Genomic DNA, 27,300 nt, shown 5'->3' with positions numbered 1-27,300 from the left:
ATTTAAAAACAATTGAATTGAGATTTGATCAGTGGTGGAAAAAGTACCCAATTGTCATACTTGAGTTAAGATACCTTAATAGAAAATTACTAAAGTAAAAGTGAAAGTTAACCAGTAAATTACTTGAGTAAGTCGAAACGTATTTGGTTTTAAATATACTTAAGAAACAAAAGTAAATGTAATTCTTAAAATATACTTAAGTATCAAATTTTTTTATTACATTTTTTAATGTAACCTTTATTTAACTAGGCAAGTCAGTTAAGAACATATTATTATTTTCAATGATGGCATACCCCGGCCAAACCTGGACGACGATTGGCCAATTGTGCGATGCCCTACGGGACTCCAAATCTTGGGCGGATGTGATGCAGCATGGAAGGAAGGAAAAGTATAAATACTTTCAAATTCCTTATATCTTTAAATTCCAGCCTCTGGTAAGACAAGGGTTGGCGGCCTATGCATATGTGTAAACAACAGCTGGTGCACAAAATCTAAGGAAGTCTCAATGTTTTGCTCGCCTGAGGTGGAGTATCTCATGATAAGCTGTAGACCACACTATTTACCAAGAGAGTTTACATCTATATTTTTTGTAGCTGCCTATATACCACCGCAGACCGATGCTGGCACTAAGACCGTACTCAATGAGCTGTATACGGCCATAAGCAAACAGGGAAACGCTCATCCAGAGGCGGCACTCCTATTGGCCGGGGACTTCAATGCAGGGAAACTTAAATCAGTTTTACCTCATTTCTATCAGCATGTCACATGTGCAACCAGAGGGGGAAAAAAGCTCTAGACCACCTTTACTCCACACACAGAGATGCATACAAAGCTCTCCCTCGCCCTCCATTTGGCAAATCTGACCATGATTATAACCTCTTGATTCCTGCTTACAACAAAAACTAAAGCAGGAAGTACCAGTGACTAGATCAATAAGAAAGTGGTCAGATGAAGCAGATGTTAAGCTACAGGACTGTTTTGCTAGCACAGACTGGAATATGTTCCGGGATTCTTCTGATGACATTGAGGAGTACACCACATCAGTCATTAGCTTCATCAATAAGTGCATCAAGGTTGTTTTCCCACAGTTACTGTAAGTACATACCCCAACCAGAAGCAATGGATTACAGGCAACATTCGTACTGAGCTAAAGGGTAGAGCTGCCGCTTTCAAGGAGTTGGACTCTAACCCGGAAGCTAATAAGAAATCCCGCAATGCCCTCAGACGAACCATCAAACAGGCAACGCGTCAACACAGGACTAAGATTGAATCGTACTACACTGGCTCCGACGCTCTTCAGATGTGGCAGGGCTTGCGAAAGGAAGCACAGCCACGAGCTGCCCAGTGGCACAAACCTACCAGATGAGAATTTACTTCTATGCTCGCTTCGAGGCAAGTAACACTGATACATGCATGGAAGCACCAGCTGTTCCGGACGACTGTGTGATCACGCTCTCCATAGCCAATGTGAGTAAGACCTTTAAACAGGTCAACATTCACAAGGCTGCTGGGCCATACGGATTATCAGGACATGTACTCTGAGCATGCGCTGACCAACTGGCAAGTGTCTTCACTGACATTTTCAACCTCTCCCTGACTGAGTCTGTAATACCAACATGTTTCAAGCAGACCACCATAGTCCCTGTGCCCATAAACACTAAGGTTACCTGCCTAAATGACTACCGACCCGTAGCACTCACGTCTGCACTATGAAGTGCTTTGAAAGGCTGGTCATGGCTCACATCAACACCAATATCCCAGAAACCCTAGACCCACTCCAATTTGCATACCGCCCCAACAGATCCACGGATGATGCAATCTCTATTGCACCCAACACTACCCTTTCCCACCTGGACAAAATAAACACCTATGTGAGAATGCTATTCATTGACTACAGCTCAGCATTCAACACCATAGTGCCCTCAAAGCTATTCACTAAGCTAAGGATCCTGGGACTAAGCACCTCCCTCTACAAATGGTCCTGGACTTCCTGATGGGTCGCCCCCAGGTGGTAAGGGTAGGTAACAACACATCCGCCATGCTGATCCTCAACACAGGGGCCCCTCAGGGGTGCAAGCTCAGTCCCCTCTTGTACTCCCTGTTCACTCATGACTGCATGGCCATGCATGACTCCAACTCCATCATCAAGTTTGCAGATGACACAACAGTGGTACAAGTCAGAGACCTGGCCGTGTGGTGCCAGAATAACAACCTATCCCTCAACGTAACCAAGACTAAGGAGATGATTGTGGACTACAGGAAAAGGAGGACCGAGCACGCCCCCATTCTCATCGACAGGACTGTAGTGGAGCAGGTTGAGAGCTTCAAGTTCCTCGGTGTCCACATCAACAACAAACTAGAATGGTCCAAACACACCAAGACAGTTGTGAAGAGGGCACGACAAACCCTTTTCCCCCTCAGGAAACTAAAAAGATTTGGCATGGGTCCTGAGATCCTCAAAAGATTCTACAGCTGCAACATCGAGAGTTGGTTGCATCCCTGCCTGGTACGGCAATTTCTCGGCCTCTGACCGCAAAGCACTACAGAGGGTAGTGCGTACGGCCCAGTACATCACTGGGGCTAAGCTGCCTGCCATCCAAGACCTCTACACCAGGCGGTGTCAGAGGAAGGCCCTAATAATTGTCAAAGACCCCAGCCACCCCAGTCATAGACTGTTCTCTCTACTACCGCATGGCAAGCTGTACCGGAGTGCCAAGTCTAGGACAAAAAGGCTTCTCAACAGTTTTTACCCCCAAGCCATAAGACTCCTGAACAGGTAATCAAATGGCTACCCGGACTATTTGCATTGTGTGCCCCCCCAAACCCTCTTTTTACGCTGCTGCTACTTTCTGTTTATCATATATGCATAGTCACTTGAACTATACATTCTTGTACATACTACAGTGCCTTGCGAAAGTATTCGGCCCCCTTGAACTTTGCGACCTTTTGCCACATTTCAGGCTTCAAACATAAAGATATAAAACTGTATTTTTTTGTGAAGAATCAACAACAAGTGGGACACAATCATGAAGTGGAACGACATTTATTGGATATTTCAAACTTTTTAACAAATCAAAAACTGAAAAATTGGGCGTGCAAAACTATTCAGCCCCCTTAAGTTAATACTTTGTAGCGCCACCTTTTGCTGCGATTACAGCTGTAAGTCGCTTGGGGTATGTCTCTATCAGTTTTGCACATCGAGAGACTGAATTTTTTTCCCATTCCTCCTTGCAGAACAGCTCGAGCTCAGTGAGGTTGGATGGAGAGCATTTGTGAACAGCAGTTTTCAGTTCTTTCCACAGATTCTCGATTGGATTCAGGTCTGGACTTTGACTTGGCCATTCTAACACCTGGATATGTTTATTTTTGAACCATTCCATTGTAGATTTTGCTTTATGTTTTGGATCATTTTCTTGTTGGAAGACAAATCTCCATCCCAGTCTCAGGTATTTTGCAGACTCCATCAGGTTTTCTTCCAGAATGGTCCTGTATTTGGCTCCATCCATCTTCCCATCAATTTTAACCATCTTCCCTGTTGAAGAAAAGCAGGCCCAAACCATGATGCTGCCACCACCATGTTTGACAGTGGGGATGGTGTGTTCAGCTGTGTTGCTTTTACGCCAAACATAACGTTTTGCATTGTTGCCAAAAAGTTCAATTTTGGTTTCATCTGACCAGAGCACCTTCTTCCACATGTTTGGTGTGTCTCCCAGGTAGCTTGTGGCAAACTTTAAACAACACTTTGTATGGATATCTTTAAGAAATGGCTTTCTTCTTGCCACTCTTCCATAAAGGCCAGATTTGTGCAATATACGACTGATTGTTGTCCTATGGACAGAGTCTCCCACCTCAGCTGTAGATATCTGCAGTTCATCCAGAGTGATCATGGGCCTCTTGGCTGCATCTCTGATCAGTCTTCTCCTTGTATGAGCTGAAAGTTTAGAGGGACGGCCAGGTCTTGGTAGATTTGCAGTGGTCTGATACTCCTTCCATTTCAATATTATCGCTTGCACAGTGCTCCTTGGGATGTTTAAAGCTTGGGAAATCTTTTTGTATCCAAATCCGGCTTTAAACTTCTTCACAACAGTATCTCGGACCTGCCTGGTGTGTTCCTTGTTCTTCATGATGCTCTCTGCGCTTTTGACGGACCTCTGAGACTATCACAGTGCAGGTGCATTTATACGGAGACTTGATTACACACAGGTGTATTGTATTTATCATCATTAGTCATTTAGGTCAACATTGGATCATTCAGAGATCCTCATTGAACTTCTGGAGAGAGTTTGCTGCACTGAAAGTAAAAGGGCTGAATAATTTTGCACGCCCAATTTTTCAGTTTTTTATTTGTTAAAAAAGTTTGAAATATCCAATAAATGTCGTTCCACTTCATGATTGTGTCCCACTTGTTGTTGATTCTTCACAAACAAATACAGTTTTATATCTTTATGTTTGAAGCCTGAAATGTGGCAAAAGGTCGCAAAGTTCAAGGGGGCCGAATACTTTCGCAAGGCACTGTACCTCAATTGGGCTGACCAACCAGTGCTCCCGCACATTGGCTAACCCAGGCTATCTGCATTGTGTTCCGCCACCCACCAACTGCCAACCCCTCTTTTACGCTACTGCTATTCTCTGTTCATCATATATGCATAGTCACATAACCATATTTACATGTACATACTACCTCAATCAGCCTGACTAGACGGTGTCTGTATGCAGCCTTGCTACTTTTATAGCCTTGCTACTGTATATAGCCTGTATTTTTACTGTTGTTTTATTTCTTTACTTACCTATTGTTCACCTAACACCATTTTTGCACTATTGGTTATATCCTGTAAGTAATAATTTCACTGTAAGGTCTACCTACACCTGTTGTATTCAGAGCACGTGACAAATAAACTTTGATTTGATTTGATTTCAACCTCTCGATCGTATCGTCTGAGATCCCCAAAGATTGGTAAGCTGCCGCGGTCATCCCCCTCTTCAAAGGGGGATGACCGCGGGGGTAGGATAGATATAGGTTACAGACCTAGGTCTTTCCGAACTGGTCATGGGTGCACCTCAGCCACGCTCAAGGTCCTAAACGATATCATAACCGCCATCGATACGAGACAATACTGTGCAGCCGTATTCATCGACCTGGCCAAGGCCTTCGACTCTGTCAATCACTGCATTCTTATCAGCAGATTCAACAGCCTTGGTTTTTCAAATGACTGCCTCGCCAGGTTCACCAACTACTTCTCAGACAGAGTTCAGTGTATCAAATCGGAGGGCCTGTTGTCCGGACCTCTGGCAGTCTAAATGCATGCTCTTCAACCAATCACACTTGGTGGGCATTGTCATCTGTGATATGACTTTCTTTAAGCACGTACTGATGAAACTGTCACTTCATATTTTTTTCTTGAAGTCTCCAAACACTCTACATTTATTCACTCTGTGATAGGGTTGGATCCTATATGCTTCTTTTATTATTGTCCTGTAAATGATTCAGTGCCTACAATTTACACTGTGTGTAGAATGGGCATAAAGGAATTTACCTCTACTACTAAATGACTACTAGATATAGTGATAAGGAAAACAGCATACACATTTGGCCTGTGCATTTATTTGCCTATAACTAATCAGAATCCCATTATGTTTACATAAAAAAAGAGAGTACTTCAAAATGAGAAGATCCTGCCATGGAAAAGACGACTGGGTGTACATAAAGTGGAAAGAAGGAGAAATAACTCCCACTACGCAGCAGGACACCTTCAGCTGTGGGGTCTTTGTAATGCAGGTTTGATAGTTATATTTTCAATAATGAGTAGCTGTTATGTGACAATTAGGTCAACAACTTTATTTTATTTTTTTGTGGAGATGGTCTGTAAAGCTTACAGATTTAAGTCTAATAGCATGAGATGAAAGTAGACAAACATCAGAGTGTGCGATTTGACGTCACTAGGTCACAAGAACAAGGAGCTATTGAAATTCTAAATTTTGAAAAATTCATAAATTAATGTAAAATCATGTGAGATGAAAATGGACAAAATAAAGGGTGTGCAATATAGAAGGGTAGTCATTGAACATAATTAACCTTTTTTTTAAGTCATTAGGTCACATGACCAAGGAGCTTTTGAATGTTTAAATTTTAAAAAAGTCATGTAAATGAAAATGGACAAACTAAAGGGTGTGCAATGTGTAGGCCCACTGAGTGGACATTCTGAACCTTGTTTGAAGTCCCTAGGTCACATGACCAAGGAGCTATTGAAATTCTAAATTTAGAAAAATTCATGTAAAATCATGTGAGATGAAAATGGACAAACTAAAGGGTGTGTATTATAGAAGGATAGTCAGTGGACATTCTGAACCTTGTTTGAGTCCAGTAGGTCATATGACCAATGAGCTACTGAAATTCAAAAATGCAAATTAATCATTTAAAATAGTGCGAGATGTAAATCAACAACAACAAAAAATGTGTGCAATGTGTGTCTATTTCATCGGGTTAGCTAGAAACAGGTTTTAAAGTTTTAGGAGTAGTGGTTAAATAGAAAATGAAATTTGAAAAATTTGATTTGTCACTATGTTGACGGTCCCTAACTGCTGTTGGTGCAGGTAAGGAAAACTGCAGGCGAATATCCATCGAATATCCAAACTGAAACTATTTTTACCTCAGTTTTTTTGTGGGGGGAGAAATAAGCCCCATGGAGCATATAATATGCCTATTGTTAAAATGGCATTACAAATGAGCCACACAAAAGCATTGGAATATGAAAATAAAACATTATTCATATACATTAAAATAGGCCACTAAATGTTCCCATCATCATAAAGAACAACGACATTCGCCTGAAACAGACCGACATTTTAGCTTATGTATAGGCTACCTGAAGCCCATTGGACCATATTAACATATTTGACATTGCTAAATGAGCAGGGCAGGGTTCTTCTGTGTGTGGTGACATTCCGGCTTACTAGGAGAATCGATATCCATTCATCCCAGTGCGGATAAATGGAATGTAGCCACTGGTACCATTCAATTCTCTCTTACTGTTGTCAATAAAGAGATCTGTCAAGGAACGCACCACTTGATCTGAGAGGTGTCGGCTGTTAAATCGCAGCAGTGACGCTATATGCAATTGCGTTATTCCCATTTCCAATAGGATGAATGAACTTTAAATAGTATCCAATCAGATGAGAGCTCCTCTGGCATATAAAAACCTAGCGAAGCTGATTCATTCCGGACACCATTATTAGTTTTGGTGTGTCTTTCCCAAAGAAAAACGTCCTACGGTAGGTGATTTATTTTTTACTTTGTATAAATGCATAAGTATGTCATCATATTTGCAGAACTGTTGGGTGTCTAATGTACTTTGTATTTAATACATATATTGGTTAAATAGGCTATATGATAATGGCAAAACGTTTGGAATATAGGCTGAACAAAGACGGGTATTTTTAGACAGCATCTCGGGAAAGCGCATCTAACCCTAGAGAAATGGGGAGACGTCAGTGATTTGGTTCCACTCAAAACGATTAAATCGAACTGACATGTACAATATTTCACCCTGGTTAAAATCGTCAACTAGTGTAGAGGGGTAATTTTCCGTTTGGCATAGCCGTTTACACGGAAGAGACCGCAAGGTCGTGGTCTATCTGCAAGGTCTTATCTGGTGCTGGACATCACGCATGTGACTAATGTGAACAGTATTGCCTCGCACTGTAACCGACATATTTTGGATTAACGTGGATGAATATGCATTCCCTTTGTTGGACATTTTTATATTTTAGAGAAAATAAATTGCTATATTTGGGCACCGATTGTATGTTGCGTGTACCCTCTCAGATTATGAGGAATTGGCACGCAAATGGCAGGAATTTGTTTGCTACCTCAAAACCAGGTGTCGAAATAGCCGACCACTGCGTCACAATTGCGTACAGTGACTTCTCAAGTCTTTTTAGACCCTGTTCCAATTAGTTATTCCATTTTGCCGGGTCTAGGCTCTTGGCCACTGACACCTCATCGTTTCATCCTTGCGCACAGGTGAACGCAGTCATGCCTTTCGGTAACACCCACAACAAGCTGAAGATGAGCTACTCCGCGGAGCAGGAGTACCCCGACCTCAGCCAACATAACAACCACATGGCCAAGGTGCTCACCCCAGAGATGTACGCCAACCTGCGGGACAAAGAGACTCCAAGTGGATTTACCGTGGATGATGTCATTCAAACTGGAATTGATAACCCAGGTAAACAGCCCGAGTTTGCCTACGTTGGTCCTAAACCGTTTTATGCCGCGTCGAGAGGGCGAGTTATAGCCTACCCACTCATCCGATGCTTGGATTTTGCAATGTCAGCCATGTACGGAGTGAAAAACCTCCGCTGTGGAAACGTTGACCTTGTTACCAAGTGCCTGTGATGTGGCCACTAATGCAATGTTCAGTATAATAATAGGAATTCATTATTTGTGGCCCTGTCGAGCGCATTGTTCCAGTTAACAATCAATGCATTAGGACTGACATGGGATCCCATGGCCATACACCAATTTATTCCAAGTTGTCACAGCAGCATCACCGACGATCTTTGTTGAGCAAGGTCAAGTCCACTATTTGTCTGCAGGTGACATTACAGGCTAAATTGATGCCTTGCATTTTATTCCCCTCGGTTGTTGGGTCACATGTCCATTTAACAGCGGAATTACTGACTTTGAATTGTAATGTAGGCCTTTAATTTGATAATGTCTATTGTGAGGCCCTACTACAACATCCAGTGTAAGCGGCAACCAGCTGAGGATGTGTAACGGTATGCAAACTAGACCTGGGTTTAAATACTATTTCAAATACTTTCACATTGAGTAGTAGCATATAGATTTTTTTATTTGAAAATATAAGTAGTTGAATATTGGAATGTGTATTGGCATGCATTTAAAAAAAAAATATATATATATATATATATATATATTTTTATACTCGGGCCCTACATTGGGAGTATCTTAAATACATGTATTTCAAAATACTCAAATACACAGAAAATAAGTATTTAAATGACATTTTAAACCCAGGTCTGCTGCAAACCTTAGTCACCTCAAAGTAACATTTTTCTTAATCAGAACATGTACAGCATTATGAATGTCAACCCAAATTTGTATTAATGCTCAATGGCTTCAGTGTAGATGGTGTTATTCTGACAGCTTGCATCTGAAGGGTGGCTAAAGCTATTACTGGAACTAAGACCAATGTGACTGCTGGCACAGCTGACCAATTTTAAATACAATTCCTAAACCAATTACTGTCGACCAACTGCATTCTGTCAGTGAAACTTTCACTTGGATGATGTCAACTGTTGGCACCATTGGCTGGTATTTTATTCCTTCACCCTGTCCCTGTTTTATTCAAGGCCACCCCTTCATCATGACAGTGGGCTGTGTGGCCGGAGACGAGGAGACGTACGAGGTGTTCAAGGAGCTGCTGGACCCCATCATTGAAGACCGCCACGGCGGATACAAGCCCTCAGACAAACACAAGACCGACCTGAACCCAGATAACCTTGTGGTAAAGGCACACAATGTCCACACACTCTGAATCGCCTCACACCCTGGTTCACCACATACACACTCCCAAGGTTGTCCTACATGAGTCAACAACTATTTGGGAAATTAATTTGTCCATGAAAATCCATATTGGGCATAATGGCCACACAACCCATTATTGTCAAACCTCCATGTAGCCCAACCCTGGTTTAGTCGCTATCAAATGTCCATACCTGTTAGCTTTCATGCTAATTGCTAACACGCCGGTTGTTTTGGCAGGGTGGGGATGACCTGGACCCCAACTTCGTCCTGAGCTCCAGAGTGCGAACTGGCAGGAGTGTCCGCGGCTTCTGCCTCCCCCCACACTGCAGCCGTGGGGAGCGACGTGCCATTGAGAACATGGCAATCGAAAGTGCGTAACCAAGCCCTGTCCTCTTCAATGCCTTGAGTCCTGCTGCATGCCCTTTGTGACACGCCCCCTGACAGCACTGCGTGGAACTGTCTTAATTAGACTATTGAAGTCATGCCACACTGCAATTGACTTGCTGCTCTTGACTGGCATTGGTTAAGACTTAATTATTCCAGATGTGTTTTATATAATGGCAGTTGTGTAAAAAGTACCCAATTGTCAAAGTAAAGCTACCTTCATAGAAAGTGATTCAAGTGAAAGTCTTCCGGTAAAATACTACTTGAGTAAAGTATGTGGTTTTAAATGTACTTAAGTATCAAAAGCAAATGTAATTGCTAAAATATACTAAAGTATAAGGACTTTGGAATTATTTATATTAAGCAAACCAGTCAGTACAATTTTTATTTACAGATTGCCATCATTTAAGCATTTGTGTTTAGTGAGTCTGCCAGATAAGAGGCAGAAAGTGTAGCTTAAGTAAAAGCAGTCAACCCAAAAAATGACTTGGGTAGTACTTTAAAGTATTTTTACTTAAGCACTTTACACCACTGTAATTGAATCCTTAACTGAAATTGCCACTTTGAAAAAAATATAACTGCTTGATTGTTGGCCTAATCCTTACAAATATGCAATTCTCATAGTTGGTGAAAAAGGATGACCACTCATGTAGGCTTGTTTTACTGACGTTCTCGTTTTTTTGCAGGTCTAGCCTCACTGGATGGGGACCTCAATGGCCAGTATTACGCCCTGAAGAACATGACAGATGATGAGCAGCAACAGCTGATCGACGACCACTTCCTGTTTGACAAGCCCGTGTCCCCCCTGCTGTTGGCGTCCGGGATGGGCCGTGACTGGCCTGACGGCAGGGGCATCTGGTGAGTTCCCCGGGCACCACCGCAGAGTTTTCTCCATGTAGACGTCAAATGGCTTCCTTTTCCTTTCATGATGGTACATGAATAAAGGGACTTGGTCTGGCATTCTCCTGCCACTCAGCTTTTCTAGTGAATTCCTCCCATGGTGTGTCGGTGTTCACTAAGGAAGGCGCGAAAGTGCAGTAAAGGATAAAATGGTGCCGGAGAATGCTGACGTTTTACATGTCCCCAACCAGTTGTTTTTGTTTACTTTATTTGCATTATTTGCAACTTTTTAAAAATTATTTTGTACATGTTGCCGCTACCGTCTCTTGTGACCGAAAATCACTTTTACTCACCACGGACTGGCAGAATATTCTTTGTCCTGTCTGACAAGCCCGACGCGACTGATTTACTGCTTTCTCGGGAACAGGCCCAGAACCCCGTGATTAGTGTGGAGAAAAAGGGGCCAGAGGGCATACTGACTTCTGAGAATTTGTAAGCGATTGAATAAACCCCCACTTCTTTCCATTCTGCTAGCAAATCTGCAATCTTTGGAGAATAAAATTGATGACCAATGCGGAAGATTAAACTACCAACGGGACAATCAAAACTAATCTCTTATGCTTCACGGAGTCGTGGCTGAACGATGACACAATCAACATACAGCTGGCTGGTTATACGATGTACCGGCAGGATAGAACAGCGGCGTCTTCTTAAGACTAGGTGGTCTATGTATTTTTGTAAACAGCTGGTGCACGTTATCTAAGCCTTAAGCTATTGCTCGCCTGAGGTAGTGTGGTCTTATGAGCTTATGAGATGCTCTATCTACCTAGCGTTTTCATCTGTATTTTTCATAGCTGTTTACATACCACCAGAGGAGGAGACTGGCACTAAGACAGCATTGAATGAGCTGTATTCTGCCATAAGCAAACAAGAAAACCCTCACCCAGAGGCGGTGCTCCTAGTAGCTGGGGACTTGAATGCAAAGAAGCTTACATCCGTTTTACCAAATTTCTATCAGCATGTTAAATGTGCAACCAGAAAACTCTGGACCACCTTTACTCCACACACCGAGACGCATACAAAGCTCTCCATTTGGTAAATCTGACCATAATTCTATGCTCCTGCTTACAAGCAAAAATTAGAGCAGGATGCACCATTGGCAAGCGCAATAAAAGTGGTCAGATGAAGCAGATGCTAAGCTACAGGACTGTTTTGTAGCACAGACTGGAATATGTTCTGGGATTCTTTCGGATGGTCACTGGCTTCATAAAGTGCATCGATGACATCATCCCCACAGTGACTGTATGTACCCCAACCAGAAGCCACGGATTACAGGCAACATCCACACTGAGCTGCCACTTTCAAGGAGCAGGACTCTAACCGATGCCCTCCGAAGAACCATCACAGGCAAAGCGTCAATACAGGACTAAGATTGAAACGTACTACACCGGCTCTACCGCTCGTCGGATGTGGCAGGGCTTGCAAACCATTAGACTACAAAGGGAAGCACAGCTGAGAGCTGCCCAGTGGCACGAGCCTACCAGACCAGCTAAACTACTTCTATGCTCGCTTCGAGGCAAAGACCACTAAAATATGTATGAGAGCACCAGCTGTTCCGGGAAGATTGTGTGATCACGCGCTCTGCAGCCGATATAAGACCTTTAAACAAGTCAACATTCACAAGGCCACAGAGCACGACGGATTACCAGGATGTGTACTGCGAGCATGCACTGACCAACTGGCAAGCGTCTTCACTGACATTTTTAACCTCTCCCTGTCCGAGTCTGTAATACCAACATAATGTAAGCACACCACACCACTATTGCCTGTGCCCAAGAACACACTATGGTAACATGACTACCGACACGTAGCACTCACGTCTGTAGCCATGAAGTGCTTTGAAAGGCTGGTCACGGCTCACATCAACACCATTATCCCAGAAACCCTAGACCCACTCCAATTTGCAAACCGCACCAACAGATCCACAGATGCGATATCTATTGCACTCCACACTGCTCTTTCCCACCCGGACAAAAGGAACACCTATTTGAGAAATGCTACTCATTGACTACGGCTTAGCGTTCAACACCATAGTGCCCTCAAAGCTCATCACTAAGCTAAGGATCCCTGGGACTAAACACTTCCCTCTGCAACTGGATCCTGGACTTCCTGACAGGCTGCCCACAGGTGGTAAGGGTAGGCAACACATCCGCCATGCTCATCCTCACAACAGGGCACCCTCAGGGGTACGCGCTCAGTCCCCTCCTGTACTCCCTGTTCACTCACGACTCCAACGCCATCAAGTTTGCCGACGACAAGTGGTAGGCCTGATCACTGACCGCAACAAGGCCGCCTATAAGGAGGTCAGAACTGGCCGTGTGGTGCCAGGACAACCTCTCCCTCAACGTGATCAAGACAAAGGGTTGGCAGGTAGCCTAGTGGTTAGTGTTGGACTAGTAAGGTCCGGAAGGTTGCAAGATTGAATCCCTGAGCTGAAGGTAAAAATCTTCCTAGGCCGTCATTGAAAATAAGAATTAGTTCGTAACTGACTTGCCTAGTTACATAAAGGTTTAAAAAAATGTGGACTACAGGAAAGAGGACTGAGCATGCCCCCATTCTCATCGAGGCTGCAGTTTGAGATCTTCAAGTTCCTTGGCGTCCACATCACCAACAAACTAACATGGTCCAAGCACACCAAATACAGTCGTGAAGCAGGTACGACAACCTATTCCGCCTCAGGAGACTGAAAAGATTTGGCATGGGTCAGATCAACAGCTGCACCATCGAGCGTTGCATCAAGGCCTGATATGGCAACTGCTCTGCTTCCGACCGAATGTAGTGTGTATGGTTCAGTGCATCACTGGGGCCAAGCTTCCTGCTATCCAGGAACTCTACCAGGCGGTGTCGGAGGAAGGCCCTAGAAATTGTCAGACTTCAGCCACCCTAGTCATAGACTGTTCTCTCTGCTACCGCACGGCAAGCAGTACCAAGTCTAGGTCCAAGAGGCTTCTAAACAGCTTCTACCCCCAAGCCATAAGACTCCTGAACAGCTAATCAAATGGCTACCCAGACTATTTGCATTCCCCCCTTATTTACACCACTGGTTCTCTCATCTATGCATAGTCACTTTAATAGCTCTACCTACATGTACATATTAAATCAAATCAAATCAAATTGTATTTGTCACATACACATGGTTAGCAGATGTTAATGCGAGTGTAGCGAAATGCTTGTGCTTCTAGTTCCGACAATGCAGTAATAACCAACAAGTAATCTAACTAACAAGTCCAAAACTACTGTCTTATACACAGTGTAAGGGGATAAAGAATATGTACATAAGGATATATGAATGAGTGATGGTACAGAGCAGCATAGGCAGGATACAGTAGATGGTATCGAGTACAGTATATACATGAGGTGAGTATGTAAACAAAGTGGCATAGTTAAAGTGGCTAGTGATACATGTATTACATAAGGATGCAGTCAATGATATAGAGTACAGTATATACGTATGCATATGAGATGAATAATGTAGGGTAAGTAACATTTATATAAGGTAGCATTGTTTAAAGTGGCTAGTGATATATTTACATTTCCCATCAATTCCCATTATTAAAGTGGATGGAGTTGAGTCAGTGTCAGTGTGTTGGCAGCAGCCACTCAATGTTAGTGGTGGCTGTTTAACAGTCTGATGGCCTTGAGATAGAAGCTGTTTTTCAGTCTCTCGGTCCCAGCTTTGATGCACCTGTACTGACCTCGCCTTCTGGATGATAGCGGGGTGAACAGGCAGTGGCTCGGGTGGTTGATGTCCTTGATAATCTTTATGGCCTTCCTGTAACATCGGGTGGTGTAGGTGTCCTGGAGGGCAGGTAGTTTGCCCCCGGTGATGCGTTGTGCAGACCTCACTACCCTCTGGAGAGCCTTACGGTTGTGGGCGGAGCAGTTGCCGTTCTAGGCGGTGATACAGCCCGCCAGGATGCTCTCGATTGTGCATCTGTAGAAGTTTGTGAGTGCTTTTGGTGACAAACCGAATTTCTTCAGCCTCCTGAGGTTGAAGAGGCGCTGCTGCGCCTTCTTCACGATGCTGTCTGTGTGAGTGGACCAATTCAGTTTGTCTGTGATGTGTATGCCGAGGAACTTAACTTGCTACCCTCTCCACTACTGTTCCATCGATGTGGATAGGGGGGTGTTCCCTCTGCTGTTTCCTGAAGTCCACAATCATCTCCTTAGTTTTGTTGACGTTGAGTGTGAGGTTATTTTCCTGACACCACACTCCGAGGGCCCTCACCTCCTCCCTGTAGGCCGTCTCGTCGTTGTTGGTAATCAAGCCTACCACTGTTGTCGTCCGCAAACTTGATGATTGAGTTGGAGGCGTGCGTGGCCACGCAGTCGTGGGTGAACAGAGAGTACAGGAGAGGGCTCAGAACGCACCCTTGTGGGGCCCCAGTGTTGAGGATCAGCGGGGTGGAGATGTTGTTGCCTACCCTCACCACCTGGGGGCGGCCCGTCAGGAAGTCCAGTACCCAGTTGCACAGGTCAGGGTCGAGACCCAGGGTCTCGAGCTTGATGACGAGTTTGGAGGGTACTATGGTGTTGAATGCCGAGCTGTAGTCGATGAACAGCATTCTCACATAGGTATTCCTCTTGTCCAGATGGGTTAGGGCAGTGTGCAGTGTGGTTGAGATTGCATCGTCTGTGGACCTATTTGGGCGGTAAGCAAATTGGAGTGGGTCTAGGGTGTCAGGTAGGGTGGAGGTGATATGGTCCTTGACTAGTCTCTCAAAGCACTTCATGATGACGGAAGTGAGTGCTACGGGGCGGTAGTCGTTTAGCTCAGTTACCTTAGCTTTCTTGGGAACATGAACAATGGTGGCCCTCTTGAAGCATGTGGGAACAGCAGACCGGTATAGGAATTGATTGAATATGTCCGTAAACACACCGGCCAGCTGGTCTGCGCATGCTCTGAGGGCGCGGCTGGGGATGCCGTCTGGGCCTGCAGCCTTGCGAGGGTTAACACGTTTAAATGTCTTACTCACCTCGGCTGCAGTGAAGGAGAGACCGCATGTTTTCGTTGCAGGCCGTGTCAGTGGCACTGTATTGTCCTCAAAGCGGGCAAAAAAGTTATTTAGTCTGCCTGGGAGCAGGACATCCTGGTCCGTGACTGGGCTGGATTTCTTCTTGTAGTCCGTGATTGACTGTAGACCCTGCCACATGCCTCTTGTGTCTGAGCCGTTGAATTGAGATTCTACTTTGTCTCTGTACTGACGCTTAGCTTGTTTGATAGCCTTACGGAGGGAATAGCTGCACTGTTTGTATTCGGTCATGTTACCAGTCACCTTGCCCTGATTAAAAGCAGTGGTTCGCGCTTTCAGTTTCACTCGAATGCTGCCATCAATCCACGGTTTCTGGTTAGGGAATGTTTTAATCGTTGCTATGGGAACGACATCTTCAACGCACGTTCTAATGAACTCGCACACCGAATCAGCGTATTCGTCAATTTTGTTAACACATGTCCCAGTCCACGTGATGGAAGCAGTCTTGGAGTGTGGAGTCAGCTTGGTCGGACCAGCGTTGGACAGACCTCAGCGCGGGAGCCTCTTGTTTTAGTTTCTGTCTGTAGGCAGGGATCAACAAAATGGAGTCCTGGTCAGCTTTTCCGAAAGGAGGGCGGGGCAGGGCCTTATATGCGTCGCGGAAGTTAGAATAGCAATGATCCAAGGTTTTTCCACCCCTGGTTGCGCAATCGATATGCTGATAAAATTTAGGGAGTCTTGTTTTCAGATTAGCCTTGTTAAAATCCCCAGCTACAATGAATGCAGCCTCCGGATAAATGGATTCCAGTTTGCAAAGAGTCAAATAAAGTTCGTTCAGAGCCATCGATGTGTCTGCTTGGGGGGGGGGGGGATATATACGGCTGTGATTATAATCAAAGATAATTCTCTTGGTAGATAATGCAGTCTACATTTGATTGTGAGGAATTCTAAATCAGGTGAACAGAAGGATTTGAGTTCCTGTATGTTTCTTTCATCACACCATGTCTCGTTAGCCATAAGGCATACGCCCCCGCCCCTCTTCTTACCAGAAAGATGTTTGTTTCTGTCGGCGCGATGCGTGGAGAAACCCGCTGGCTGCACCGCCTCGGATAGCGTCTCTCCAGTGAGCCATGTTTCCGTGAAGCAAAGAACGTTTGTCTCTGATGTCCCTCTGGAATGCTACCCTTGCTCGGATTTCATCAACCTTGTTGTCAAGAGACTGGACATTGGCGAGAAGAATGCTAGGGAGTGGTGCACGATGTGCCCGTCTCCGGAGTCTGACCAGAAGACCGCCTCGTTTCCCTCTTTTTCTGAGTCGTTTTTTTGGGTCGCTGCATGGGATCCATTCCGTTGGCCTGGGTGAAAGGCAGAACACAGGATCCGCGTCGCAAAAAACCTATTCTTGGTCGTACTGATGGTGAGTTGACGCTGATCTTATATTCAGTAGTTCTTCTCGACTGTATGTAATGAAACCTAAGATGACCTGGGGTACTAATGTAAGAAATAACACGTAAAAAACAAAACACTGCGTAGTTTCCTAGGAATGCGAAGCGAGGCGGCCATCTCTGTCGGCGCCGGAAGTGTTACGGAAGTATTACCTCAACTAGCCGGTGCCACCGTACATTGACTCTGTATATAGTCTCGCTATCGTTATTTTGCTGCTGCTCTTTAATTACTCATAACGTTTTCTGATTCTTATCTGTATTTTTTAAAATGCATTGTTGGTTATGGGCTCGTAAGTAAGCATTTCACTAAGGTCTACCTACACCTGTTGTCTTAGGTGCATGTGCCAATAAAATGGACGCTAGTTGACCTCTTCAATGGTCAAAATTTACTTGAGGCCCCATCTACGATTCTACAATCCACATTACATACTCCAAAGCAGGGCTCTCCAACCCTGTTCCTGGAGAGCTACCCTTCTGCAGATATTTGGTCAAATGCCAATTATGAGTCATCTAATTATTAGAACCAGGTGTGCTAGATTAGGGTGAGTGAATACCTACAGGATGTTAGCTCGCCAGGAACCAGCTTGGCGTGCCCTGCTCTAAAATAGTGAGATGCAGTTATGTTCTCTGTGGGTCATTAAAGGAGGCTCTGGGTCGAAGTTCCTCTAGGTACAGATCTAGGATCTTTAATCTACCCAAGATCGGCGTCTATGACTAACTTCACCCTACACTGGAGTACCAGCTGGAGGGTGCCTTCAGTGAGAGTAAACATGATCGTTATGCATAATTGCGTCTCATTCCAGCCAATGTTGAACTAATATGTAGATTTGTTTTTGTTGACAGGCACAATGATGGCAAGACCTTCCTGGTCTGGGTGAATGAGGAGGACCATCTGCGGGTCATCTCTATGCAGAAGGGCGGCAATATGAAGGAGGTGTTCCACCGCTTCTGCACAGGCCTCACGAAGGTGTGTGTGTGACGTGCACTCCGCTTTCTAGGGTGTCAAATATGTTAAGCCCAAGGCTCAATTCTACAACGTAATGTTAAAGAACATGTGCAAACTACATTGCTGGGGTTAATCACATTTGAATGCAGTCAATTTGTGAGTCTACTATGCAAAATGGCACTTCAAAAACTGTTGCAAAAACTGGGGGAAACGTTTAACTTAAACAGTCCCCCAACACTGCAGTTGCTTTCTCAACACGACTTCTAACCTTTGGTCCCTTACCTCACTGTTTCCTCTGACCACTTCAGATTGAGAGCCTGTTCAAGGACAAGGGCCATGAGTTCATGTGGAACGAGCACCTGGGCTACGTGCTCACCTGCCCCTCCAACCTGGGCACGGGGCTGCGCGCCGGTGTGCACGTCAAGCTGCCCAACATGAGCAAGCACGAGAAGTTCAGCGAGGTCCTCAAGAGGTTGAGGCTGCAGAAGCGTGGCACAGGTACGTCCATTTTGAATATGCGAACTCTATTAGGAAATGTAGATGGGACATTCTGTCTAGCAGCTATTGGGATTAAGTGAATGTCGAGCAGATCTGGACTAGTCTCTCTACGTTTGATTTATTAACCAATGGTTGTTACTGTAGGCTGGTAAAACATTGTGCAGTCAAGATGTTAATGTTTTAATTGAATTGGAATATATGTACTTAAATTGACAGTTATACTAATCCAACATGCCTCTAAACCTTTGGCTGTAACTGTGGCTGCAATTCTCCTAAATGTGGATAAGACCTAGTGGAAAGTGTTAACTGTCCACTGAATAGGGCCAGGATGGCCAACTCTCCTCCTGGGGAGCTACACTGCTGCCGGAATTTGGTCAGCCCTACTCCTGTTTTGGCTAAGTAGCTGCTCCTCGGGCCTCATAACTGTGCACCACTTCTGAAAAGACTGCACACATACAAAAAATATAGAGATTTATAAACTTAGTTTACGCCCGTCATAAATCAGACTTGTCCTGAAACTGCATGCGTGAACAAGCATTAAAACACTACCTGAAATGCCCATCTTTCCCTTTTTTATGGTGACAACACAGCCCTTATTTGCTGTTTCTAAAGTTTCTAAAGGCAATGGCCAACTACATCAAATGTCTCTCTGGAGGTGTTGGAATTAGGCCAAGGAAGTTTCTGAAAAAAAACGATTTGCAAATTGTTGGACCTGTAAACATGTGTTGTTTTTCCCGACCCTAAATATGCTGCACTGCCTGCAAATTCTGAAACATTGTCTATGTTAAACTACAGTAGGCCTACTTAGTGGTAGTCGACACACTTCAAAGCAAAAAGTCATCTTTGTTCATTTACATTCTACTGTTATAACGCACACTCCCTTTTCTGATGCATAGAGCAGAACACTTCAAATAATAGCTTATCAGACCCAATTTAAATGAGGGGTGCCCATGGCAATTTGTTGTAGGCTAAAGCGTATGACAATTTATATTTATGAAAATTGTTTACTTGAAACATTTGCAATTCCAGTAGGTTAAGATGTGCAGTACCCTAAAATGTAAGTTGAGAAGGTGAACCTTCTGTTCTACCCTTAAACTGCGCTCGATTGGATGGAGCTAAATACTTAAGACAGTGTTTCAAATATTTACTACTGTAAAGTGAGTCCAATTTAATGTAGGCATTTTAGGCTACTTCGAGTATGAAACAACGGTACATTTATTATGGAAATGAATGCAGAGATGTGAAAAATGTATCTTCACGAATGGCAAATGATTGCATCTTAAGGCTGCCTGTTTATTTTTTATCAATAAGCATGTCATATCCCCCACTTGCACAAAATGGTAGGCTACTTGCAATGCAATACTTCAACCACTGGAAACTGTGCATACACATGGTCTATAGCGGGATCATCAACTAGATTCAGCCATGGGCAAAAACTTAGTGGGTTTTGGTTGGGGGTAGCCAGAACATAATTACACATTTGTAGACTGCAAGCCCAAACCCCAATATTTGACTAACAATCATTTTAAACCTTGCTTACATTTTGTACACGATCACGTCTGTGTGGGAGTACTTAAACAGGTTTACAAAATCTAAATCAATTGGTGTGGATTTCCTTGTTTTTAGTCTTATGTCCAACAATGCAAGTGTCTTCTCAGAACTTGGGGGCCAAATAAAACCACCCATGGGCTGCCAGTTGGGGACCCCTGGTCTAAAGTCTGCAGGACGCTAAGCACATTCTCACGTCAAATTCCATGTTATAAATGTTAACTTTTGAGTGAACTGGAGCATGCATATTTGTGTTTTGTGCATATGCAACATTTTGTGGAGCCCCCAGGACTTAGATTACAGTAGCTGAAAGGCATTAAAGTAGGGCTGCCAGGAACTAAAACCTGCATACCCACTGGCTCTCCAGGAGCAGGATTGGCCTATCACCCCTAGTTGCGGAGAAGCCAACCGTATCAGCACCATTTGGCTCAGCTTTTCTTTGGTACCGCCCCCCCCCCCCCTCCAGGTGGTGTGGACACTGCAGCAGTAGGCGGTGTCTTCGACATCTCCAACGCAGACCGTCTGGGCTTCTCCGAGGTGGAGCTGGTGCAGATGGTTGTCGACGGCGTCAAGACCCTCGTCGAGATGGAGAAGCGTCTGGAGAGCGGCCAGTCCTTCAACGACCTGATGCCCGACCAGAAGTGAACACACTCTCTCAAACCTTCTAACCTCTTACCTCGTCACCAATATCTCCCCCTTGTCTCCATAAACAATCTTCACTACATCAAGAAAATGCACTCTGCCCGACACGTTTAGTGGCACAAGTTAGATGAGTTCATCTGTGTGATGAAGGATTTTGTATCAAATGCAATCTTTTTGCAGATGGCTATTAACACCTGAAATAAAAGTATCTTTGGCCCATGGAATGTGTTTTGTCACTTTGAGCAAGTTATTTGTTTTGACATTGTGTCATGAATTAGTCATTTCTAATACTTTTTCCGTGCTTAATTACACTTGCCTACTGTAGCTCAATTGACAAAGGGAAATTCTGACGCAAATCAAATGCATGGTGTCTATAGATGCATTGTATTCTGACTGAATTCCCTTAGTGTACCACCGTTTGTGCAATTGTTACCCTTCCAATGAGCTTATCATTTAAACTACACCGCGAAAAGTACTGTTTACTTCCCTTTCAATCATTTCAGCACAGGTAACAGCCATTTAGTTTTTTTCTTTCTTACTCTCCCCAACTTAAAGAAATAGTTTATTTCCCATGGGCTTCACCAGAGTACCCCCTAGTGGCTGGAATACAACTGTATTAAGCCCCTTACAAACTTTGAACGTTGTTCCTCTTGGAACTGACGGGTTGAACATCTACCCTTTTCCTGAATAGCAATAGAGCTTATTAATTTGTAAATTAGAGAATGGTGCAATGTAAATGAGTAAGCCATTTGGTTAGGCTCCATTTTAACACTGGAGACATGTGAAACCAGTCATACTGCAGCATGTCACCTCTTCCAGAGGTTTATGAAATGCTGGTCTAAATGCTCACCCAGCTAGATTTCAAGACGATCAGTGGTCATTGGGTTAAAATACAGTCAATCAACGAAACAGCGGTCATATCATAGGTGCACGATGTCATTGTCTTCAAATCGGTTTCTTTCAGTCAATACGTCTCCCGAAATGACCCATGAAGTTTGGTTGTGGTACAAACAAACCAGTTGATTACAATAAAACCAAACATGACTGAAAGTCACGTTTAGTGTGTGTATTTACATCGAATGTGTCCTCAAATGGAATGAGACGCGGTTCACAATGTTTCGTATTAGGCTATAAAAATGGATCTTATCAAACAAAAGACCATTCATTGTGTAACAATGAGCATTGGGATTGCAAACAGAGGAAGATCGTCGAAGGTAAACTATATTTTATTGCCCCTGTGCTGGTTGAAATAGTTTTTTTTTATGGGGCTCTATCCTCAGATAATCACATCGTATTCTTGCGCATTAAATCCTTTTTTTAAAACTTGGAATGAAATTGAGACCCAAGCTTATAGGCTTCTGTAGCCATATGCAAGTGATAGTATAGCACCAAACCTAGTTCATCTGTTTGAATTATCCCCAGACTTAATGTTTCGTTAAATATTAGTCATTATCGGTAGCCACCGTCAGTTAACTCTACAAGTAACTGACTTGTTCCTTTGCATTTCTTTCCTCAAGTTAATGTGGTTGTTCCTGAGGATAGCTAGCAATGGTGGATCATTAGGCTAATGTATTTAGTTGTGCAATTTGGGACATGTAGCTGATTTGAATCATTACGGAATGCAGACCATAAGTAACAGTTTAAACCTGGAGCCTGGTTCACAACGACTGGACCATCGTTTAACTCAACCATAATCTTCTTCAATGACTACTGTTCAACCCCTATTGTACACTTCTCACCTTACAATATTTCATGGCTTGAACAATTGAATGTCAACTTCCAGGATGAATCAAACCCTAAATAATATACACGATCGGTATTTTTAATCTACCAATTGGTGAAGACAGTTTACATTGTCTTTATTTTAAACTGTTCTCCATAAATTAGAATTACAAAGTACACAAAATATACAGTGATGGCTTTAGATACTTAGTGAAAACCTGTAGGCCAGAAAGTGGGGTTTTAAGCGGTTTAATTGTCTTCAGCGCATGTAAGAATCATGCCTGTAACACAACTGCAGAAGTTAAGTTGGAATACTAACTACTGAAATGTACGCCTTATGACTATTCTATTGGGGCCCAATTTAGACTTCACAGTAAATCCTGCCCATTTGCCACTACGCGCAGGCTAGAGCAACCACTCAAAGTATTTGATCCCAGGTCAGGTCTTGAGTCAGAGTAGCATCACTACTCTGGACGGTTCTGACTTATATGTGGACAACTATAAATACCTAGGTGTCTGGTTAGACTTGAAATTCTCCCAGACTCACATTAAGCATCTCCAATCCAAAGTTAAATCTAGAATCAGCTTTCTATTTCGCAACAAAGCCTCTTTCACTCATGCTGCCAAACAGACCCTCGTAAAACTGACTATCCTACCGATCCTTGACTTCGACGATGTCAGTTACAAAATAGCCTCCAACACTCTACTCAGAAATTGGATGCAGTCTATCACAGTGCCATCCGTTTCGTCACCAACACCCCTTATACAACCCACCATTGCGACCTGTATGCTCGCGTTGGCTGGTCCTCGCTACATATTTGTCGCCAAACCCACTGGCTCCAGGTCATCTATAAGTCTTAGCTAGGTAAAGCTCTGCCTTAGCTCACTGGTCACCATAGCAACACCCACCCGTAGCACGCGCTCCAGCAGGTATATTTCACTAGTCATCCCCAAAGCCAACACCTCCTTTGGCCGCCTTTCCTTCCAGTTCTCTGCTGCCAATGACTGGAACGAATTGCAAAAATCACTGAAGTTGGAGACATATCTCCCTCACTAACTTCAAGCATCGGCTGTCAGAGCAGCTTACCGATCGCTGCAGCTGTAAATAGCCCGTCCAACTATCTACCTCATCCCCATATTTGTTTTTTTTGTTGCTCTTTTGCACACCATCTGCACATCTATCACTCCAGTGTTAATTGCTAAATTGTAATTACTTCCCCACCATGGCCTATTTATTGCCTTACCTCCTTCATTTGCACACACTGTATACAGATTTTCTATTGTGTTATTGATTGTCCCATGTGTAACTTGTTTGTGTCGCACTGCTTTGCATTCTTGGCCATGTCACAGTTGTAAATGAGAACGTGTTCTCGACTGGCCTAACTGGTTAAATAAAATAAAAAAATAGGCTGATGCAGTAGAGTACAATTTAGTTTGAATAATTTTATAGGATTAGTTCTCATAAGCCTTGTTATGAATTTGTTAACAGCTGAATGTTCATCTTTGACTAATTGTTTCGATACGATTAAGACATATCTAGCTACAGCATTTTGGTATCCAGTGAACCTTATGATCTGAGAACTTATTCATATTTATAGCCCAAACTGTTTAACATAACTAACTGCCTTCAGGACCACGATGATTATCGTTAGCATGTGTGATACTGCTGTGTACTCTAGCTCTTCAGGACCAGCTGGAGACCCCTGTCATACAGTGATACCCAGTGGTCCCATTTAGGGGAGCCTACCGGTGGGGGAAGTCATTAAATTCAACAGAACCCATGGTAACACCCACTGTAGCCAAAGCATTAAGACATCTGTTAAACACAAACCAGCTCAGTAACATAACAGATAGGCGTGAAGCTGTGAGCACAGTTCACTCAATTTCTTATTCCAAATGGGCCCTGTTCAAAAGAAAATGCACTACAAAGGGGATAGGGTGCCGTTTAGGACTCACTACAGCCCTGCTAAAAGACCGACAACTGATGGGGCCAGAAAGCTATAATCCAGAGTTATGGAGCTGTTCTTGAATACAGTGACATAGATCTACAGTACATCTGAAGATCAACACATTCTTATCCAGATATCAGGTCATTGAAAGCAGAGCAATAGGCATTATATTTCGATTCCCAATCTGCGGCACTGCATCCATTTTTGGACTTTAAAATGCATGATACATACCCATTGATTCTTGAAGAATATAACTTAAATTCCTCACGAGCTTAGTTCAACTGTCGTGCTCCATCAGAACCCAAAATATGCCTGTTTTCTGTTTGTAAACACACTGCATAGCCTCAAAGCATGGCTGGTCAGTCCCCGCTTGCGTCATTTAAATGGTACAAATGAATCAATGTGGCGTGAACACAACCAGTCATGATAGTTTCAACTGATTGTCAAGCAAAACACTTCAAGTAGGCTATCTGTGCATGTTCGTCCACTCCAAAATAATCCAAACAGTGCAAAGCATGTACACTCGTGCCATTTAAAGAATTCGAAACATGTCTATTTCCAAACACAAAGTGTGACCAGTGACATTCTTGCTGACAAATTTTACCTTTTTTTTTGTAGCCTGAAACTGTCCCGGGATGGTCACCCTCACACATGGTCAATTATCGTGACTAGGCTACAATGTGTAATAAGCCTACCGGTAGCTAGTGATGTAGTGGTAAAAAATAGGTGGATAAACTCTGATTGCAGGTGGCGTGAACTTACGCTCCGCTCCATATACTTTCAATGCATTTTTCTGAAAAGGGAGGGTCAACTGCGTTTAGTTGTGTTACCCTCTAAGCCGAGGCAGTTTTACACACAGAACAGGTAGCCTACATTAATATAATACACAAGTTGAATTCAAATGTGTTTACACCCTAATTCATGAGTTAATGCCTGGAGTCTTCACAGATTGTGTGACATAAAAGACTCCCTTTCTTTCCTTATATTAATGACATTTAAGACAGTCTTATGTCATTATTAAGCATTTAACAATTTAATTAGAACCCTGTACGATTCCTGGATCGTGGCGATGTCGGAAAACGCATTGGAACTATGCCGATGTAACATTTCATTATGTTTCTCTGTGAAAACAGTTCTCACGGGCACCCAAATCCAAAATAATGTAGGCCTACGCCATTGCTAAATCTAATGCTTCTAACTGAAAGAGTCAACTATCATTAATGTTGGGATGTTTTGGGTGCGCATTGGTGTCTAGCCGTAGGCTAGTTGTCTAGTGATATTGGTGTCTAGCTGTAGGCTAGTTGTCTAGTGATATTGGTGTCTAGCTGTAGGCTAGTTGTCTAGTGATATTGGTGTCTAACCGTAGGCTAGTTGTCTAGTGATATTGGTGTCTAGCTGTAGGCTAGTTGTCTAGTGATATTGGTATCTAGCTGTAGGCTAGTTGTCTAGTGATATTGGTGTCTAGCCGTAGACTAGTTGTCTAGTGATATTGGTGTCTAGCCGTAGGCTAGTTGTCTAGTGATATTGGTGTCTAGCTGTAGACTAGTTGTCTAGTGATATTGGTGTCTAGCTGTAGGCTAGTTGTCTAGTGATATTGGTGTCTAGCTGTAGGCTAGTTGTCTAGTGATATTGGTGTCTAGCTGTAGACTAGTTGTCTAGTGATATTGGTGTCTAGCTGTAGGCTAGTTGTCTAGTGATATTGGTGTCTAGCTGTAGGCTAATTGTCTAGTGATATTGGTGTCTAGCTGTAGGCTAGTTGTCTAGTGATATTGGTGTCTAGCTGTAGACTAGTTGTCTAGTGATATTGGTGTCTAGCTGTAGGCTAATTGTCTAGTGATATTGGTGTCTAGCCGTAGGCTAGTTGTCTAGTGATATTGGTGTCTAGCCGTAGGCTAGTTGTCTAGTGATATTGGTGTCTAGCCGTAGGCTAGTTGTCTAGTGATATTGGTGTCTAGCCGTAGGCTAGTTGTCTAGTGATATTGGTGTCTAGCCGTAGGCTAGTTGTCTAGTGATATTGGTGTCTAGCCGTAGGCTAGTTGTCTAGTGATATTGGTGTCTAGCTGTAGGCTAGTTGTCTAGTGATATTGGTGTCTAGCTGTAGGCTAGTTGTCTAGTGATATTGGTGTCTAGCGATATTGGTGTCTAGCTGTAGGCTAGTTGTCTAGTGATATTGGTGACCATCATCAGCTGGTCCAGGAAAGAAAACAAATATTGATAGAAAATAAAGTTAAATAAATGGTCTACTTCTGGCCACATTTAGGGGAGGTAATATCTTATTAATGGAAGCTGAACCCCCCTGGCTCCCCTGTAATTTGCACCCTGATCAGTCCTTGCATCCATTGTCTTGATCTATGAATTTGAGTTGGTCTCCAGCTCCATCCCTTAGTTTTTTACTAAAACAGTGGCAGGGTTTCTGCTTTGTTATTGATTAAAACGCAGATGGCCCCTTTAATGCCTTTTCAGTGTCATTGATGGTTGAGTAATGTAACAATGAAGGCACTTCCTTCATTACTGCAATAGATAACATGGAAGATCTCACATTACCCGCATCCTTTTTTCAAAACTATAGTCACTTAATATTGCATTTTCATCTAAACCTTTATTGATAAAATAACTTTTGCAATAGAGAATATGGTCGCTTTATTTCTAAAGCGACTTCTGAAGTCAACACATTCGTTAAGTGTCCCATGCGGGAATCGAACCCACAACCCTTGAAGTTGCCATGGATTCAGTCAGACACAGAGGC

At 43.4% G+C, this 27,300-nt stretch overlaps 1 protein-coding gene across 2 annotated transcripts; it reads left to right on the top strand.

Annotated features, from left to right (window-relative positions):
• The first annotated feature begins 6,929 nt into the window (after window positions 1-6,929).
• On the top strand, window positions 6,930-21,108 carry LOC110521989 (creatine kinase B-type). Of its 2 annotated transcripts, XM_021600020.3 has the most exons (8): window positions 6,930-7,269; window positions 8,021-8,225; window positions 9,373-9,527; window positions 9,785-9,917; window positions 10,618-10,789; window positions 18,093-18,216; window positions 18,504-18,693; window positions 20,708-21,108. In XM_021600020.3, the coding sequence occupies exons 2-8, from the start codon at window positions 8,033-8,035 to the stop codon at window positions 20,884-20,886; spliced, it is 1,146 nt and encodes a 381-aa protein (XP_021455695.1). In that variant the 5' UTR covers window positions 6,930-7,269; window positions 8,021-8,032; the 3' UTR covers window positions 20,887-21,108. The 2 variants fall into 2 exon arrangements, with proteins under 2 accessions (XP_021455695.1, XP_090088429.1); XM_090232303.1 differs by lacking the exon at window positions 6,930-7,269 and having other exon boundaries at window positions 7,942-8,225.
• The last annotated feature ends 6,192 nt before the right edge of the window (window positions 21,109-27,300 follow it).

The sequence above is a fragment of the Oncorhynchus mykiss genome, chromosome 4, assembly GCF_057628025.1.
Source record: "Oncorhynchus mykiss isolate SJ-2025 chromosome 4, ASM5762802v1, whole genome shotgun sequence".
Taxonomy (NCBI): Eukaryota; Metazoa; Chordata; class Actinopteri; order Salmoniformes; family Salmonidae; genus Oncorhynchus; species Oncorhynchus mykiss.
The sequence above is the reverse complement of the archived record's forward strand: the minus strand, read 5'-3'. Positions and strand labels throughout refer to the sequence as shown.